Below are 14,527 nucleotides of genomic sequence, written 5' to 3'. Positions count from 1 at the left end.
AGGGCGCCGCGCTCCCTGGCTTTCCCAATAGGAGTGAAGGTGGAGAGGTGAGTGTGGCCCGGATGTGGGCGGGGCCGCTGTCCCGGATGTTGCGTCACTCCGGAGCCGCGGCGGCCGCCTGCGAGCGGGGAGCGGAGCGGACGGAGCCAACATGGCGGCGCCGAGGCTGGGGCGGCTGTGACGGGGAGGCCGCGGCGCCCTCAGCCCGGACAGCCCCGCAGCGCCAGCGGGGCCCGCACAGCGGAGCGGGAGCTGAGCCGGCGGGCATGGCGGGGGCGGCGTAAGGGAGGCCTCGGCGGTCCCTGTGGGTGAGGGGACGGGCCCGGGCCCAAGCCGCCTCCCCCCTCTGCCAGCGCGGCCCGGTACCGGGCAGGGGCAGCGCAGGAGAGGCCTCGGGTGCCCGGGGGATGGGGGCCTAGGGGGGCCCGCAGTGCCGTGGCCGCGGGGCCGAGCCGCTCTCCTCGGTAGCCCGCGGAGAACCATCCCCCCCGCCTCGGGCCGGTGGCCCCTCGCTGCCCTCCCCGCCCCTGCCGTTCCCGGGACCTTGCGAGGGGGGACAAGGCCGTCCCCGAGCGCGGTGGCCGGACTTTGGTTCCAGAGGCTTTAAAAAGCCGGGCGCTCCCCAGGTGCGGGAGGAGGCTGGAGCCGGGCTGCAGCATGTGCCGGTAACGGGGAGGGAAGAACTGAGCAGGGGTCAGGGGTGAGCGGCGGAGCGAAGCCTTAGCCGCCCTCAGGTAACCTTGTGTTGGTGATTTAGCGCTGTATTTCTGGGAGCTTTGAGCTTAGCTTCTGTGGGAGTCAGGGGTTTTATTCTTTAACACAAGCGTAGGGCAGCACGGCTGTAGAGGTTTGGACGGAGCAGCCGAGCGCTGGGCCCAGCTCTCTGGGCAGGCTCTCTCCTGGGAGATAAGCTGGTCTTAAGGAGCTGGTGGGGAGGAGACAAGCACTCTAATTGCAAGTAAAGGCAAAGGAGAAGGAATGGGCTGAATCTTAAAAGAGTAACCCAGTTCAGATGACCTTTTCTCAGCTCTTTTGTTAAGGTTTATCATTTAACCTGATCCAGTTTCTGGAGAAGTTGCTATGCTAAGAAAGCAAATCGAGGTTTAAGGTATTCTGAGCACCCTGTCCGTCGCCTGGGTTTGCGAGGGCGGCGTTCAGCCCTGCTGATAAGAAGGGAACAAGGGAGTTCATTCTTCAGGAGTGGTGTCTTTAAAAAAACAAAATGACCTAGAGAGCGCAGAGTGAGTTCCGGACTTTCCTTTTCCTCATCCCCATGTCATTAAATTATTAAGTAGGAAAAAAAGAAGGTTTTAGGGGAAAAAAAAATTGGGTGGCTTCTGACAAGTTGACCAGCTTTAACACTGACCACCGATACCTGACGCTGGAAGTTTGGCTTCCCCGCTACAAGAGCCATACGTGAAACTCTCTGTCGGAGCTTCTGCGGTTTTGTTGGGTAGTTTATTTAAAAAGTCAAGGAGAAAAGGGGATAGAAGACTTCTTAAAAACACTCTCACTTGGCTGCTGTTTGAATTGTGGATTTAAGCAAGACCAGAAGAGCTTCTCGCTAAGGTGGGTGTTCCTGTATGTTTGTTTGGGTTTTTTTTCTAATGTACTAAGGATTCGCCCATCCCTCCTCTCGTTTAAGGAGCTGCTCGCATGAGCCTTGTGCTGTCGGGATGGATCGGGAGAGGCACAGTCCTCTGCAGTCAGAGTCTGGCCTCACTGCCTGCCGAGATTTATATCTCAGGTCAGATGATGCCTGCCTGTGTTCAGAACTCTGCGGTTGGGCTAATTGTCCTGACTTGGAAAAGTTTGGGAAATGTGGCTGCAGGTGAACCCTGATCAGGTGTCCTTTAGCTGATGGAAAGGGCAAGATTGGTAAAGCTGGCTGCATGGTGCCTTCCTGATGAGCTGCTGGGTGCCATCCAGGACTCCAGAGCGGACCTGGCGGGCGCTGCCTGGCTGACGTCGGTGGCGGCGCATCCCCTGCCCGCGCTCCCGTTTCCATGGCTTGAGCGTCGCATGTGATTACGCGCCGGCATCAGGGAGAGCAGCTCCAGCGCTGCTGGGAATTTCCAGCTTTGGGGTGTTATTTAGGATTTTGCTCTTTCCCCCTGTCGGCGTGCAGCGGCTCAGGCACTGTTCCCTGGCTGGTGGTGATGCTCCATCTCAGCACTCCAGTAGTAATGGGAGGGGTTTGTTTCTGTGGGGTCCCTTTGCTGGTGCCAGTCAGAGCAGGCATTAGCAGCATTAGAAATCAAGGCTGTAGTTGCCATGCAGTGGCAGAAATTAGATTGGGGTTTTAGTTGAGGTGGCAGGAATTAGACAGGGCGATGAATTGAAGTGAGACGCACTTCCTGCACTTAAAAATAAAACTCCCCCTCCCCCAACTAAACCCATGCACCAAAAAAAAAAAAAGCCCCCCAAAACCCCAATCCTGCCCCGAAACAGCTGCTAGCAGAACTATTTTTGCATCTGGCTCGTTCTCGTGGGGTTACAAATACTCTGTCCAGTGACGCAGCGTGGCTGAATGCTTCTTCCTCCTCTGGCCTTCCCTGCTGTGGGGTGTCTGGGGATGGCTGTGCATGCTGGTCTTCTGCAAGTGAAATCAAGCATATTTTCCTGGGCTGGGACTAGTGGGTTTCTTGTCGTTAGTGGTGGGTTTAGGATCTTTTTCTGCCCTACAGACGTTATTGTACTGGCTCAGACCCACTGTCCCCTCACCAAGGTTGACACAAAGTGCTGCAGGGGGGAGGTCAAAAAAAAAGCCCTTCCAAAGAGGACGATTATGGATTAATCTTATTTTTCCTCAGCTCCCTTTGATCGGTTCATCCTATGTGCAGCAGAACCCTTTATATCCCCACTTTTCTCATTAATCCATCTTGTCCTGTAGCGAGTTTGCCAGCTGAGGTTACCTGTCCTGCGGGTGTGATACCTTGGGATGACGAGTGTGATGGGACAGGCATCGGAGTGGCTGCACCGTGGGCAGTGTCCTATCTGTCTGCCGACCTGGGAATCGGGAAGATTTTTTAGACTCTCTGGCTGGGTATTTGGTCCCACAAAAAAACCCCAGCAGCCGAGTGGCTCCTGAGCTTGTGGCCCGTCCAGCACAGTCCCAGGCTCCTGGGAGAGGAACTGGCTGCAGGCAGAGGTTTGGGGCCAGGACTGCTGTCCTGACGGATGGGATCTGTACCCTCTGCTCGCTGTGTGTGTGCAGTGAGCTGCGGGGTGGCTGAGCTCTTTCCCAAGGAAGGAGAGGAGAAGAAATGCGTGTTTGGCCTGACAGTGACCGCAGGAGCTGTCAGGAGGAGAGCTGGGGTGAGTCGGGCAGCCAGAACGACTTGAGACTTAATTGGTTTTTGCACAGGCAGTTTCAGGTTGAAGGTGTCTGGAGAGGAGAGGAAGAAATCTCCCGGTTAACTGCTGCTGGGGTGGTGAAACCAAAGCGTTCAGCTGTTTGTTTCTGTTTGCGTTTCCTTCTCTTTGGTAATTGAGGGCATTGGGAAAGTTGGTGTTTGGGTTCTGGTTCTGCCTCGGGCTTCACGCGTCTGCCGAGGCTCTGCAGTGCCGTTCATCCAGCTCTGCCGCCGCCGGTCCTTGCCGAGTTGAGCAGGATCAGGTCTGGTCTGCAGTGAAAAGGCGACTAGGTGTCTCCCTTGCATCTGTTTGCAGCACGCCGGGCAGAGGAGGCTGGGATAGGGCTGCTCCGGAAAATTCACCTCAAAGCCAAATTTCAACTTGAAGTTGGTTTTTGTGACTTCTGTGCCCATCCAGGCAGGAATGTGCTGTGAGGAGCTGGGGTTTTGTGATAGTGACCTGAACTTCAGTGGCAAAAATCCCCAGCGTCTGCATGGGTTAAGTCAGATATTTGAGTAAGGCTCAGACTGATTAACTGCAGAGCTTTGTAGGCACCAAAAGCTTGTTTTTCCTGTTCACCTTAAATTATTTTAATGATCCTGGAGCCTGTGGAAAGTCTCCTGAGCAGGTGTGATGTGGTGTGTGTTTGTGCTGAGGGTGGGCAGGGGTCTTTGGGGACATGTTGCTTCTGCCCCAGTATGGCAAAACCACGGCGTGATCAGCTAGCCAGGGTACAGGCAGCTCCTCATCTTTTCCTGGGAGATCTTTCCTGTTCCCTACATGATGGGGCCGTTCCTTGATGAAAATCAAAGGATTTTAGAGGTTTTTTTTAATGTACGTGCTTAGCAAAGTGCTCTAGCCTTCCGATCCTGTGGGTTTAAGATGGGAGGAGAGCCAAAGGCGAGGGGAAGCGGGGATCTCTTCCAAGTAGCGGCCGCTGGAATCCCCTGCTTGAAAATAAATTTAACAGCTGTTTGTGGTTTTGGGTGGTGCAGCTATAAGGAACTGCCCCCCGGGACTCAGTACTTCCCCCCCCATAAAGTCTCTTTCTGCTGAATGTTTTCTTGTGTTTAGGCAGCACAATGTCAAATTGCCTTTTTTTTTTTTTTTCTCTCTGGAATGAAAAAATGCAATGTAGTTCCAGGGTGGTTGGTACTAAATAATCAAAGGATAGCGTCTGCCTTGGGTTTATGCAACCGTGGTGGATTGACCCTGGCTGGACGCCATGTGCCCACCAAAGCTGTTCTATCACTGCCCTGCTCAGCTGGACAGTGGAGAGAAAATATAACAAAAGGCTCATGGGTCAAGATAAGGACAGGGAGAGATCACTCAACCAATTACTGTCACGGCCAAAACAGAGTCCACTTGGGGAAAATTAACTTAATTTATTACCAATCAAGTCAGAGTAGGGTAATGAGAAATAAAACCAAATCTTAAAACACTTTCCCCCCTCCCCTCCCTCCTTCCCAGGCACAGCTTCACTCCTGAATTCAATAGCTACCCACCCCAGCGGCGCAGGGGGATGGGGAATGGGGGTAGTGGTCAGTTCGTCACATGTTGTCTCTGCCGCTCCTTCCTCCTCAGGGGGAGGACTCCTCACTCTTCCCCTGCTCCAGTGTGGGGTCCCTCCCATGGTAGACAGTCCTCAACGAACTTCTCCAACGTGAGTCCTTCCCATGAGCTGCAGTTCTTCACGAACTGCTATGGCATGGGGTCCTCCCTGGGCTGCAGGTGGATATCTGCTCCACCATGGACTTCCCTGGGCTGCAGGGGGACAGCCTGCCTCACCGTGGTCTTCCTCATGGGCTGCAGGGGAATCTCTGCTCCGGCACCTGGAGCACCTCCTCCCCCTCCTTCTTTACTGACCTTGGGGTCTGCAGGGTTGCTTCTCTTTTATGTTCTCACTCCTCTATCCAGCTGCAGTTTCTGTTCCACAGCAACTTTCTTTTCCCTTCTTAAATACTTTATCTCAGAGGTGCTACCACCGTCATTGATAGGCTTTGCCTTGGCCAGCGGTGGGTCCGTCTTGGAGCTGGCTGCCACTGGCTTTATCGGACATAGGGGAAGCTCCCAGCAGCTTCTCACAGCAGCCACCCCTGTAGCCCCGCCGCTACAAAACCTTGCCCCACAAACCCAGTACAGCAATTCAGTGCTTGGCAAAGCCGACTGCAGAAAAATTAGCTATTTTAAATGAAGGTGCCATAAAAGAGGGTCCCAGAGAGCAGCTCCTGGTGCTTGCCATTGCCCAGGTTCGGATGGTTCCTCCTGGTTTTGTGGTGCAGGGCTGGTGGAATGGGCGCTGCATTTGGGGACAGAGGTCGGGTTTCTGGGCCTGCCTGAGAAAGATGGTGTGGTGTAAATAACCAGGCAATTAGCTGATAAGCGGATGTGTGGGTTTATCTTCAGTTTTTTATCTCAGAGCTGCTTACAGGACACTGGGAAGAAGGCAGAGACATCACCTTGCACTGCATGTGGTTGTTTCTTGTGTTTTTTACTGTGTGCAGGAATATTTGTAGCTCCCACTGCAAAACCCTGGACCAGAGCGTGCGTGCAGCACCTACGAAACCTGGCGGCGGGGCGGGAGCAGAGGGAGAGCTGTGGGTGCAAGCTGAGCGGGCCCGATTGCCACTCGAACCACTGGCCAGTAAAACAAGCGGCACGTGGGTTCATTTATTGCTCGACACCAGTGGCACAGCACCAAAACCGGTCTGGATGCAGCTGAGGAGCGCCGGGGACTTTACTGTCAGCTTGAAATGTGGCTTTCGGCAAACACTTTGGTTGCTCTTGGTGTTTTTTCCGCTCACGACAGCGACCATCAAGACTAGGGATTGTTTGTCTTAATTTTTTTTTAATGCTTTTATTCTGTGTTCACACAATTACTGTGCACTGCCTGTTGATATTCTGTTGTGATGCAGCTGCAGCTCCTGGTAAAGGCTTCTCCATAACTTGGCTTTCGCAGGGTTTATGAGACCAGAGAAATCCGTTCCCTCTCCTGGGACGTGCCGGGCTGCAGCCCAGCGCACTCTGACTTCTCCATGGAGCTGATGTGGCTTGGCACCCAGGGCAGGAGGAGTGGTTGGAGAAGAACCGGGGTGCTTTATTCTGTTTTTTCTCCCCTCTCTCCTGCATGGAGATGGCTATAGGCTGTTGGTACCAAGAAATATCTTCACCAGAAGCTGTGTTGATATGACTTTTCTACTTGGGGGGAAGCTATACAGTATATATTGCCCTCTCCTCCCCAGCTGGAGTAGTCAGAGTTGTGTCAGACTGTTTTCAGAGCAGCAGTCGCTCAACACATTTTTTAATTTAAGCTATTTGCTTTTCACGATAGGAATTAAAACCCTCCCATTGAGCATTAGTGGCCGACAGGCCCAGTCGAGGGCTCCCTGTTCCTCCGCCTGCCTGGGGCCAGAGCATGAGTCACAGGTCGTGCTGGGAATAGACCGGAGATTCCTGCCTGTGTCCCGTGTTTACGCTGCTGCCGCCTCTGTTTTGGGAACCGTAACCAAGGAAAGCTGCTCTGTGGTGATGCTGGCTGGGCTCGGGTGAGCTCTCTGGAGGGAAGAAGGAGCCATGGCCCGGTGCCGTGTGGAGCAGGGAGCCACTGACTTCGGGGCTGGATCCCTTCTGGAAAACGGCAGGGCTGGTATCGGACTGCGATCTCTGCTCTCCTGCGGCCTCTGGTCCTGCCTCTCACAGGGGAGAACTCCTCCTGACCCAGTTAAACTAACGAGGGCCGTCATTTTAGGGTATAGCTGTGATGCAACGATGGCGTGACTCCCCCATACGGCATGCATGCTGGCACAATGAGGGTGTGCCCGGGGCAGGTGCCTTTTTGCCATGGGTGCTACCACCACCCCCTAGCCTGAGATGTGCTGCAGGGGTTTAAATGTGCTCTGGGGGTCTGAAGCCCCCTCCAAATAGCTCGGGGGGGTGCCCCAGGCCACAGCCCGCTCCCAGTGCCCAGCAAGCTGTGTGGTGTGGTTACTCCTAACCCAATCTCTGTGTGCCCTGGGCAACTGGTGTTGCCAAATGGCTTGTCACCGGTTCCCAGCGTGTCTTGTGGCTGACTCTGTGCAGTGGCATGGTGCCATCCCCGGGCATGGGATGGCTTAATGTCACCCGGTTTGCTCTGACAGCGCTTGATCCCTAAAGGAGGCCAGACATGGGCTGTGATTCTTGCGGGTCTCTACTCTTTTTGGCTGGGTGCCTGACTCCCTGTGGCTCTTGGTGAAGAAACGAAGCTGTCAGTGCTGCTGAAAGAGAGCTGGGTGATGGCAGAGCTACGAGGAACTTCCCTGGGGCAGGCCGTAACCGGGTGAGAAACCTGCTGAGACGAGGAGGGTGAGCCCTGAGTTGGCCACTGAAGCCAGTCTGACGAGGCTCATGCTCCTCCGACTTTGAAGCTGAACAGGTCGGGGCCTGCCGAGCGGCTGATTTCCTTCTCCCTTGATGTTTTGGCATGATACCAGTGGCTGCGCCGAATGGCTTTGTGTGGTTAGTACCCGCTGGTGGGGCAGCAGAGGGTTTAGCTGGGGCTGTCGACATCCCACTTGGCTTTGCCGGGGGATGTGAGAACTCATTTTGCTCGGGTGGAGGACCTTGGTCCTCACCTGTGTCATGGTCTGGAGCCCTGTAGCTCGTAGGTTTTTCTTCCATATGGTGTTTGGGTTCATAAGTTAATGTGGCAGAGACCTGTCGGTGCTGGCAGATCCCGGTGCTGTCAGTCTGGTACCCAGCCCTCGATTTTTGGTGTAAGATGCTCCAGCAGAGGAGAGGACGAGTCACGGCCAAGCATGGAGATGCAGTGGACGGGTGCAGAGTGGGCTTTTTAATCAAGTATCGATGGGGAAGGAATTAAATTCTGTTGGCCCTCTCTGTCTTCTAGGGTTGCAGTGCTAAGAGGAGCCCCTGGCTTGGCTGGCGCGTGCCTGTAGCAGTGGAAGATGGCTGCCTTCAAACGGAGCCGAGCGCAAGCATGGCCGGAGGAATGGGGCGATCGGGAGCATGGGCTGTACAGCCTGCACCGCATGTTCGACATCGTGGGCACCCACCTGACCCACCGGGATGTGCGGGTGCTCTCCTTCCTCTTCGTCGATGTGATCGACGATTATGAGAGGGGGATGATTCGCAGTGGCCGGGACTTCTTGCTGGCGCTGGAGCGGCAGGGCCGCTGCGACGAGACCAACTTCCGACAGGTGCTGCAGTTGCTGCGGATTATCACTCGCCACGACCTGCTGCCCTATGTCACCCTCAAGAGGCGACGGGCCGGTAAGTGATGCCACTGGCAGCCTGGCCTGCTCCCTAATGAAGGCCGAGTTATTCGGCCGTCTCCTGTTTCTCCTCTGCTAACACGCTGGAGCTGCGGTGGTTAAAAGAACCTGAGGCTTGTAAGGACAAACAGCTCCCAAAACAGCAGGGAAATGCAGGCAGAGAAGGCAAAGGGGTATTTTACAGGGTTTTAGCAAGCGCCCACACGGTTTTGGGGGGCTTAAAGCCTTGCTTTGTTTCTGGCAAGTGCCAAGGTCTCCTCCTTTCTTTAGCGGCAGAGAACTGGGATTCCTGCTGCGTGCTGTGCAGCTCCGTGACTCCCAGCTCCATGCCTGCGACTCCCAGCTCCTGCTGCTCATCCCTAGTTTTTAGGGAAATGCTCCTTTTGGCCCAAAATCCTGCCTGGGTGAGATGCCTTGGGGACTCGTGCTGGGGAGTGAGAAGGAGCCCGGAGGGTCTGGGGAAACTCGTGGCTGCTGTGCTCGATGTGCCGTCAGCTTCGGGGGAAACCCGCTTGTCCTCTCGGGGCTGAGGCAGGTTTGGGAAGGCAACATGTTCTCCCCGAGTTGGTGCTGTCAGTGCTGTGGTGTGCAGTGCGCAGAGAGGCCGGAGTGAGAAACCCGTGTCCAAATTCAGATTTTTTTTCGCCCATTTTCCACTGGGATGCCCCAAACCCTCCTCTGTTGGCCGCCCCTTTTCCCCTCGCTCTCTCCTGGCTCAGAAACCCCAGCAGTGACCTAACTATTTGGATCTGGGTAATTTGATGGGTTTTTGGTTGCTTCATGGAGCTGTCAGGCTGAGCTGATCCCCTGCCCTCCACCAGCTTGGCCCTGTGCCTTTTTTTGACTAAAACCCTCTAATTTACAGTTCAAAGAAATACCCCAGATCAACCAGAACTGGAGGAGTCATGAAGGAGAGAGCACTTGTTGCAGGGGATATGTAAGGCAGCTGCTCCAGCAGGATTCAACCTCTGAAATTTGCATCTTTGCTTTAAATGAGGATAATTGGGCTTTCTTGGCAGTTCCAGGCTGCTGAGTCTCCCCAGTTTCTGCTCGCACTGTGGGCAATGGTGCTGTTCCCTGCCAGCGCTTGGGAAAGCGGTGAGCGCAAGTATAGGCAGGCATTCAAAACTCCCTATTTTTGGGGGGATGAGAGGAGCGACAGCAGCGCTGGTGTGAACAAACCCTTTGAGCTGGGGCTGTCACTGGGAGCGTGGTCCCATGCTGCCTGCAGCCTCTGCCCTGCCAGGGGGAAACTGGATCGGGTGGCTTGAAAATTAATGGGTTCTTTTCCTCAGTTGCTTCTTAACCAGCATTGGGCCGGGGAGGGGCCGGGGATGCTCCTTTTGGTGGCAGCTGCTGCCTTGTGCCGCTCTGAAATGCCAGAAGCTTCCAGCCCTGCTCGATGTCATGGGATGGAGCCTGAGCACAGGGCAGCCCTGCCTGCACCCACACCCTGCACCCATGCAGGTTCAGACCAGACTCCATGAGGATTTTCCCATTTTCTGGCCTTTTCTGGGAGGTGGGAGCGCATGCTCTGGAAGTGGCTGCCCCGGGGATGGATCCCAGCCTGTTCCCCTGCCATCGCTGCCAGTTCCACTGCCCACAGAGCCCCTTGCAGGGCAGCCAGCACTGTGGCTTGCTGCAGGCAGGGTGTAGGAGGCTGTTTACCGGTGCCAGTGTAACCTTGCGGTGCTCTTCCTCTGCACCAAGCCAAGAAAAACTAGAGGAAAAGGGAAAGGGGTGCGTGGGCACATTACGCAGACCAGCTGTGCGGCGCTTGGATTCGAGGAGGTTGGATGGATCCATGGCTCTGTGTCCCCCAGTTTGTGTAGGGTTTGGGGGTGTCACAGCACTATTTTTGTGTTTCTTGAGCAGCTTTTTGCTTGTTTTGTGCAAAAATCCAAACTGAAGGGGCACTTGGTTGCTCTACCTCAGTTGGCTGAAGCCAGGTGAGCCCTCCCCGTGTCAGCTTTTGGTGTTTTCAGGGCGAGATGGATGGATTGTGGTATTAAAGTGCAATACTCACATGGTTGGGGAGCTAGAGGTTGGCATTCGCGTCTCCGTACACCGCCATCATGTGAGAAGCGATGCTCCCTACCCGTGAGATCTCGTTCTTGCAATGTCTCCAGCCACGCTTGGGTGGACACTGTTTAATTAAATGCGCAAAAATAGCATTCCAAAAAGCTTTATTAAGAAAGGCACCTTACATGTGGTTTATAATGTGCAGCGCTTTGCATTTAAAGAGGAGGGATTGATTGGTTAAAGGAAGTCTCCTCTGGACTTAACGAGCTGATGCTCGTTTCTGGTTCCCGTGTCCTTCCAGACCCTGCAGCAGCCAGGAGGTCTTGTCTCCTTCTGCCTCATCGTTATTCATGGCTCTGAAAAGGAGCAAAACCCTGTCCTGAATTAGCTCGGCGCAGCCAGAGCCGGCTGGGCGAAGGCGGAGAGCGGCAGGGGGGGCCGGGGAGACCAGCAGCCTTGGCCGGCTTTGGTCCGGCAGGGATGGGAGGGATTCTGCGCAGGGATGGGCAGTGCTCTGAGTTCATCAAACAGGACAAAAACAACCCGCAGAAAATGTCCAGGCCCTCAAAAATAACTAATTTTACCCCATAATCTTTGCTCAGCAGCTGCTTCTGCTCAGCAGCTTGACTCTCCTCAAAACCCCGTGTCTTGCCAGTGTGTTACTTCAAAGGTTTGATCTGCTAAAGTCGGGTAAATAATGTAGGCTTAACGTTTTTGAGTGTATGCCGGTTTATCCTAAAGCGTTTCAAGCAGCTGGGTCCATCCCGGGAGCCTGGAACTGCCACTGTCCCCCTGTGGCTCCACTCTGCCGGGGCTATGGAGGAGGAGGAGCAGTGGCTGCTCCCCCAGACCTTTGCTCAGACTGACACGAGCCACAGGAGCTCGAGTAGGGATCACGGGACGAATGCGGGGCTGGTCTGAGCAATCGCCAGGTATGTACGACCTGGTACGGCACCGGCACAGTGTCAGAGGCACTGCCTGCCTTGGCTGGAGTTTCTCCTGGGGGGTTGTGTGCGTGCGATGCTGCCAGTCTGTTCCGAGTCTGGGTGTTGGGATTACCTATGGTAACAAATGGAAAGGGCCTTTCCTGTGCCGCAGTTGGGAAGGCTTAGCTCCCAAATGGAGTTTTTTCGAGAGGACTGGCTGGAGAAACAGCTGGTTGATGTGCAGCCACGCTCAGGGGGATGCAGAGCAGCTTAAGCACGTGTTGACACCCGCCGCATTGGGAAAGACCTGCCCTGGCCTCCCCGTGTCCCCTCTGTCCCTCCTGAAGGGACCTGTGTCCCCTTTCTCTTCCAGTGTGTCCGGACCTGGTGGACAAGTACCTGGAGGAGACGTCCATTCGCTACGTGACGCCCCGAGCTCACAGCGAGGCAGAGCATGGGCTCGGCCACCCCCATAAATCAGGTGGGTACAGATGCCTACTGCCAGACCTCAGGGTTTGGTCTGTGGGGATTCGGGGGTTCAGTCTGTGGGAATTCATTGGGACCATCCTGCTTTTGCGTTGTCTGCTCCCACTGGGAGTGCGGGGACTTGCCTTTGGCTGGTGGTAACTGTTCTGTCATTGCTGAAGTGACATCTGACCCTGCTGCCACAAGCCCCCACAGTTTGGGGGACAATCGAGCACGGAGTGCGACATCCCTTCCCATAACTGCAGGGAAGCCATTCAATCTTGGTGTAATCTGGGGTTCCCTTCTTGGGGCTTGCACAGGCTCCTGGGGCTGCCAGATGCCCCTTGGGACGAGCATCCCGGGACGATGGGGGGACAACTGGGAGGCAACAGCAGTGTGGGAAGGAGGGGAGGGCTGGAGCTTGGTGTCGGGGATGGAGCAGAAGCGCTCCAACACAGATTTGGAGTGCAACCAGCCAAGGGCAAGTGGCCCTGAGAGCTTCAGCAGGGCCTGGGAGGGGGAGTGGCTCCTCCAAGATGTCCCCAGGCAGGGAGCAGGGGGGCTCAGTGTCCCCTAACCCCTGTCCTCTCCCTGCGCAGTGCCTCCCCACCACCCCGTGGTCTGCTGCTCCTCTGCGGGACCCCAGATCTGTACCAAGAGGCCCGGCCGTGGCAGGACCCTCCTCAGCAGCCAGCGCAAGAGGAGGAAGTCGGCAACGCCGGACCCTAAGGAGAAGCAGACCTGTGGTAAGAGCCGCTGGGGGGGGGGGGGTCAAGGGGTGTTGGGGGGTCCTGGCCCCATGCCAGAGCACTCACCACCCTTCCCGCTTCCTTCAGATATCCGCCTGCGGGTCCGAGCTGAGTACTGCCAGCATGAGACGGCGCTTCAAGGCAATGTCTTCTCCAACAAGCAGGACCCCTTGGAGCGTCAGTTTGAGCGCTTCAACCAGGCCAACACCATCCTGAAGTCCCGGGACCTGGGCTCCATCATCTGTGACATAAAATTCTCAGAGCTCACCTACCTCGACGCGTTCTGGCGTGATTACATCAATGGCTCTTTGCTGGAAGCCCTCAAGGGCGTCTTCATCACGGACTCGCTCAAACAAGCCGTGGGCCACGAAGCCATCAAACTGCTGGTCAATGTGGATGAGGAGGATTACGAGGTCGGGCGCCAGAAACTCCTGAGGAACTTGATGCTGCAGACGGCTCCCTGACTGCCTGATGGCTGCTCGGTGGGATCCAAGCTTTTTCCTTCTTTTTTTTTTCTTTTTTTTTTTTTCTAAAAGAAAAGGAAAAGATGATCGGGACCCCCACCCGGTACTGTGCAACTCTGGGTTCAGAGCCGGGCTGGAGCCACGGGGGAGCGCCAGAGGCTTACGTGTTTCCTCACCCCTTTCCTGTCCTGTCCCCTCCTCTCTCACTTTGTTTTCCTTTTTTCTCTTTTATTTTGTATCCATTAAAAACGAAAAGGCAAAAATCCTGCCTGGGGCACCTCAGTGACAGGGCTGGGTGAGCTGGGGGGGGGGTGCTTGGTGGAGGCTTGTACCGGGGTGGGTTCAGCCCCATCGTGCCCATGCCAGGTTCGGGGGTGGCTTTGTCTCCCTCCTGCCCTTGTGTCACCGTCCTGGGGGGCCCTGTGTGCTGGGAGCTGCCCCACAGGCAGTGCTATCCCCCACCCCGTTTCTCCCTCAAATAACAACCCCTCCCCCATTGCCTCAGTGGGTTTCTCAGGAGTAAAACCGTCCCCATGGCGTCCCCTGGACCATGTGCCTTCGTGTCCCCCTCCCCTGCGGGGGCCCGGGGGGGAGGACCAGTGCCGAGGGATGCCCCGAAATCTCTTGCCTGTCCCCCTGCCTCTTCTCTCCCCTCTGTGGCTGCCTGGCTCTGTCCCTCCCCTCTCCAGCTGGCAACTGGGACAAACTGGGACAAGGGGCAGGTTGGGGCAGCACGATCTGCCTGTTGCTGGCAGCAGGCAGCTGAGCCTCTGCCTGCACTCTGCCTGCATGTGTTGGAGGGCAGCCGGCAGTGTGCAGTGCATGGCTGCCTGGCCCATGCCTTGGCTCCCTGTCCCCGGAGAGCCCCCAAAATGGCTGTGTTCCCCCCCCCCCCCCCCCCATCTGCTGCCTGTGGGTCCTTGGGGTGAGGGGATTTTTTTCCAGCTCCATCCTGGTTTTGTGGTTTTTTCTCCCTGTCCCTGCTCGGCTGCTGGGGGCTCCTGGGTGGGGGGCAGCCCCCCGGGACTCATGGTGCGTGTGCCCCCCCTCCCCTGCCCCGGGGCACGCAGCCCCCCTCTGCTTATGGACGATTCTGGCACAACTTGGTGTAATTTCTGTGACTTCTGTATTTTTTAAACTTCAATATAATGGTCATATTCCCTGTGTAGCTTTCGGGTTTCTTGAAATAAACATCTACCGCAGTGCCTGGCTGGCTCCTTCTGCCCCTGCCTGTGCTGGGGGGACCTCTGACCGCCCCCCAGCACTATGGG

The 14,527-nt window shown here is 55.9% G+C and overlaps 1 protein-coding gene and 1 long non-coding RNA gene across 4 annotated transcripts; one reads left to right on the top strand and one right to left on the bottom strand.

The window, feature by feature from the left end:
- The first annotated feature begins 99 nt into the window (after positions 1-99).
- On the top strand, positions 100-14,461 carry DEDD (death effector domain containing). 3 transcript variants are annotated; one of them, XM_030025467.2, is made up of 5 exons: positions 100-1,569; positions 6,689-7,854; positions 8,246-8,628; positions 11,952-12,059; positions 12,643-14,461. In XM_030025467.2, exons 3-5 carry the CDS (start codon positions 8,304-8,306, stop codon positions 13,254-13,256), a joined length of 1,047 nt encoding a protein of 348 aa, XP_029881327.1. In that variant the 5' UTR covers positions 100-1,569; positions 6,689-7,854; positions 8,246-8,303; the 3' UTR covers positions 13,257-14,461. The 3 variants fall into 3 exon arrangements, with proteins under 3 accessions (XP_029881327.1, XP_029881326.1, XP_029881328.1); XM_030025468.2 differs by lacking the exon at positions 6,689-7,854 and having other exon boundaries at positions 105-1,569; positions 12,643-12,789; positions 12,880-14,461; XM_030025466.2 differs by lacking the exon at positions 6,689-7,854 and having other exon boundaries at positions 102-1,569.
- LOC115345939 lies at positions 10,800-13,101 on the bottom strand. The gene is made up of 2 exons (XR_003924972.2): positions 12,859-13,101; positions 10,800-12,768 (listed from the first exon to the last, which is right to left on the bottom strand). It is a non-coding gene; the product is annotated as an uncharacterized LOC115345939 (long non-coding RNA).
- Positions 14,462-14,527: the final 66 nt, after the last annotated feature.

This window comes from Aquila chrysaetos, chromosome 9 (genome assembly GCF_900496995.4).
Source record: "Aquila chrysaetos chrysaetos chromosome 9, bAquChr1.4, whole genome shotgun sequence".
In the NCBI taxonomy this organism is placed as follows: domain Eukaryota; kingdom Metazoa; phylum Chordata; class Aves; order Accipitriformes; family Accipitridae; genus Aquila; species Aquila chrysaetos.
The sequence above is the reverse complement of the archived record's forward strand: the minus strand, read 5'-3'. Positions and strand labels throughout refer to the sequence as shown.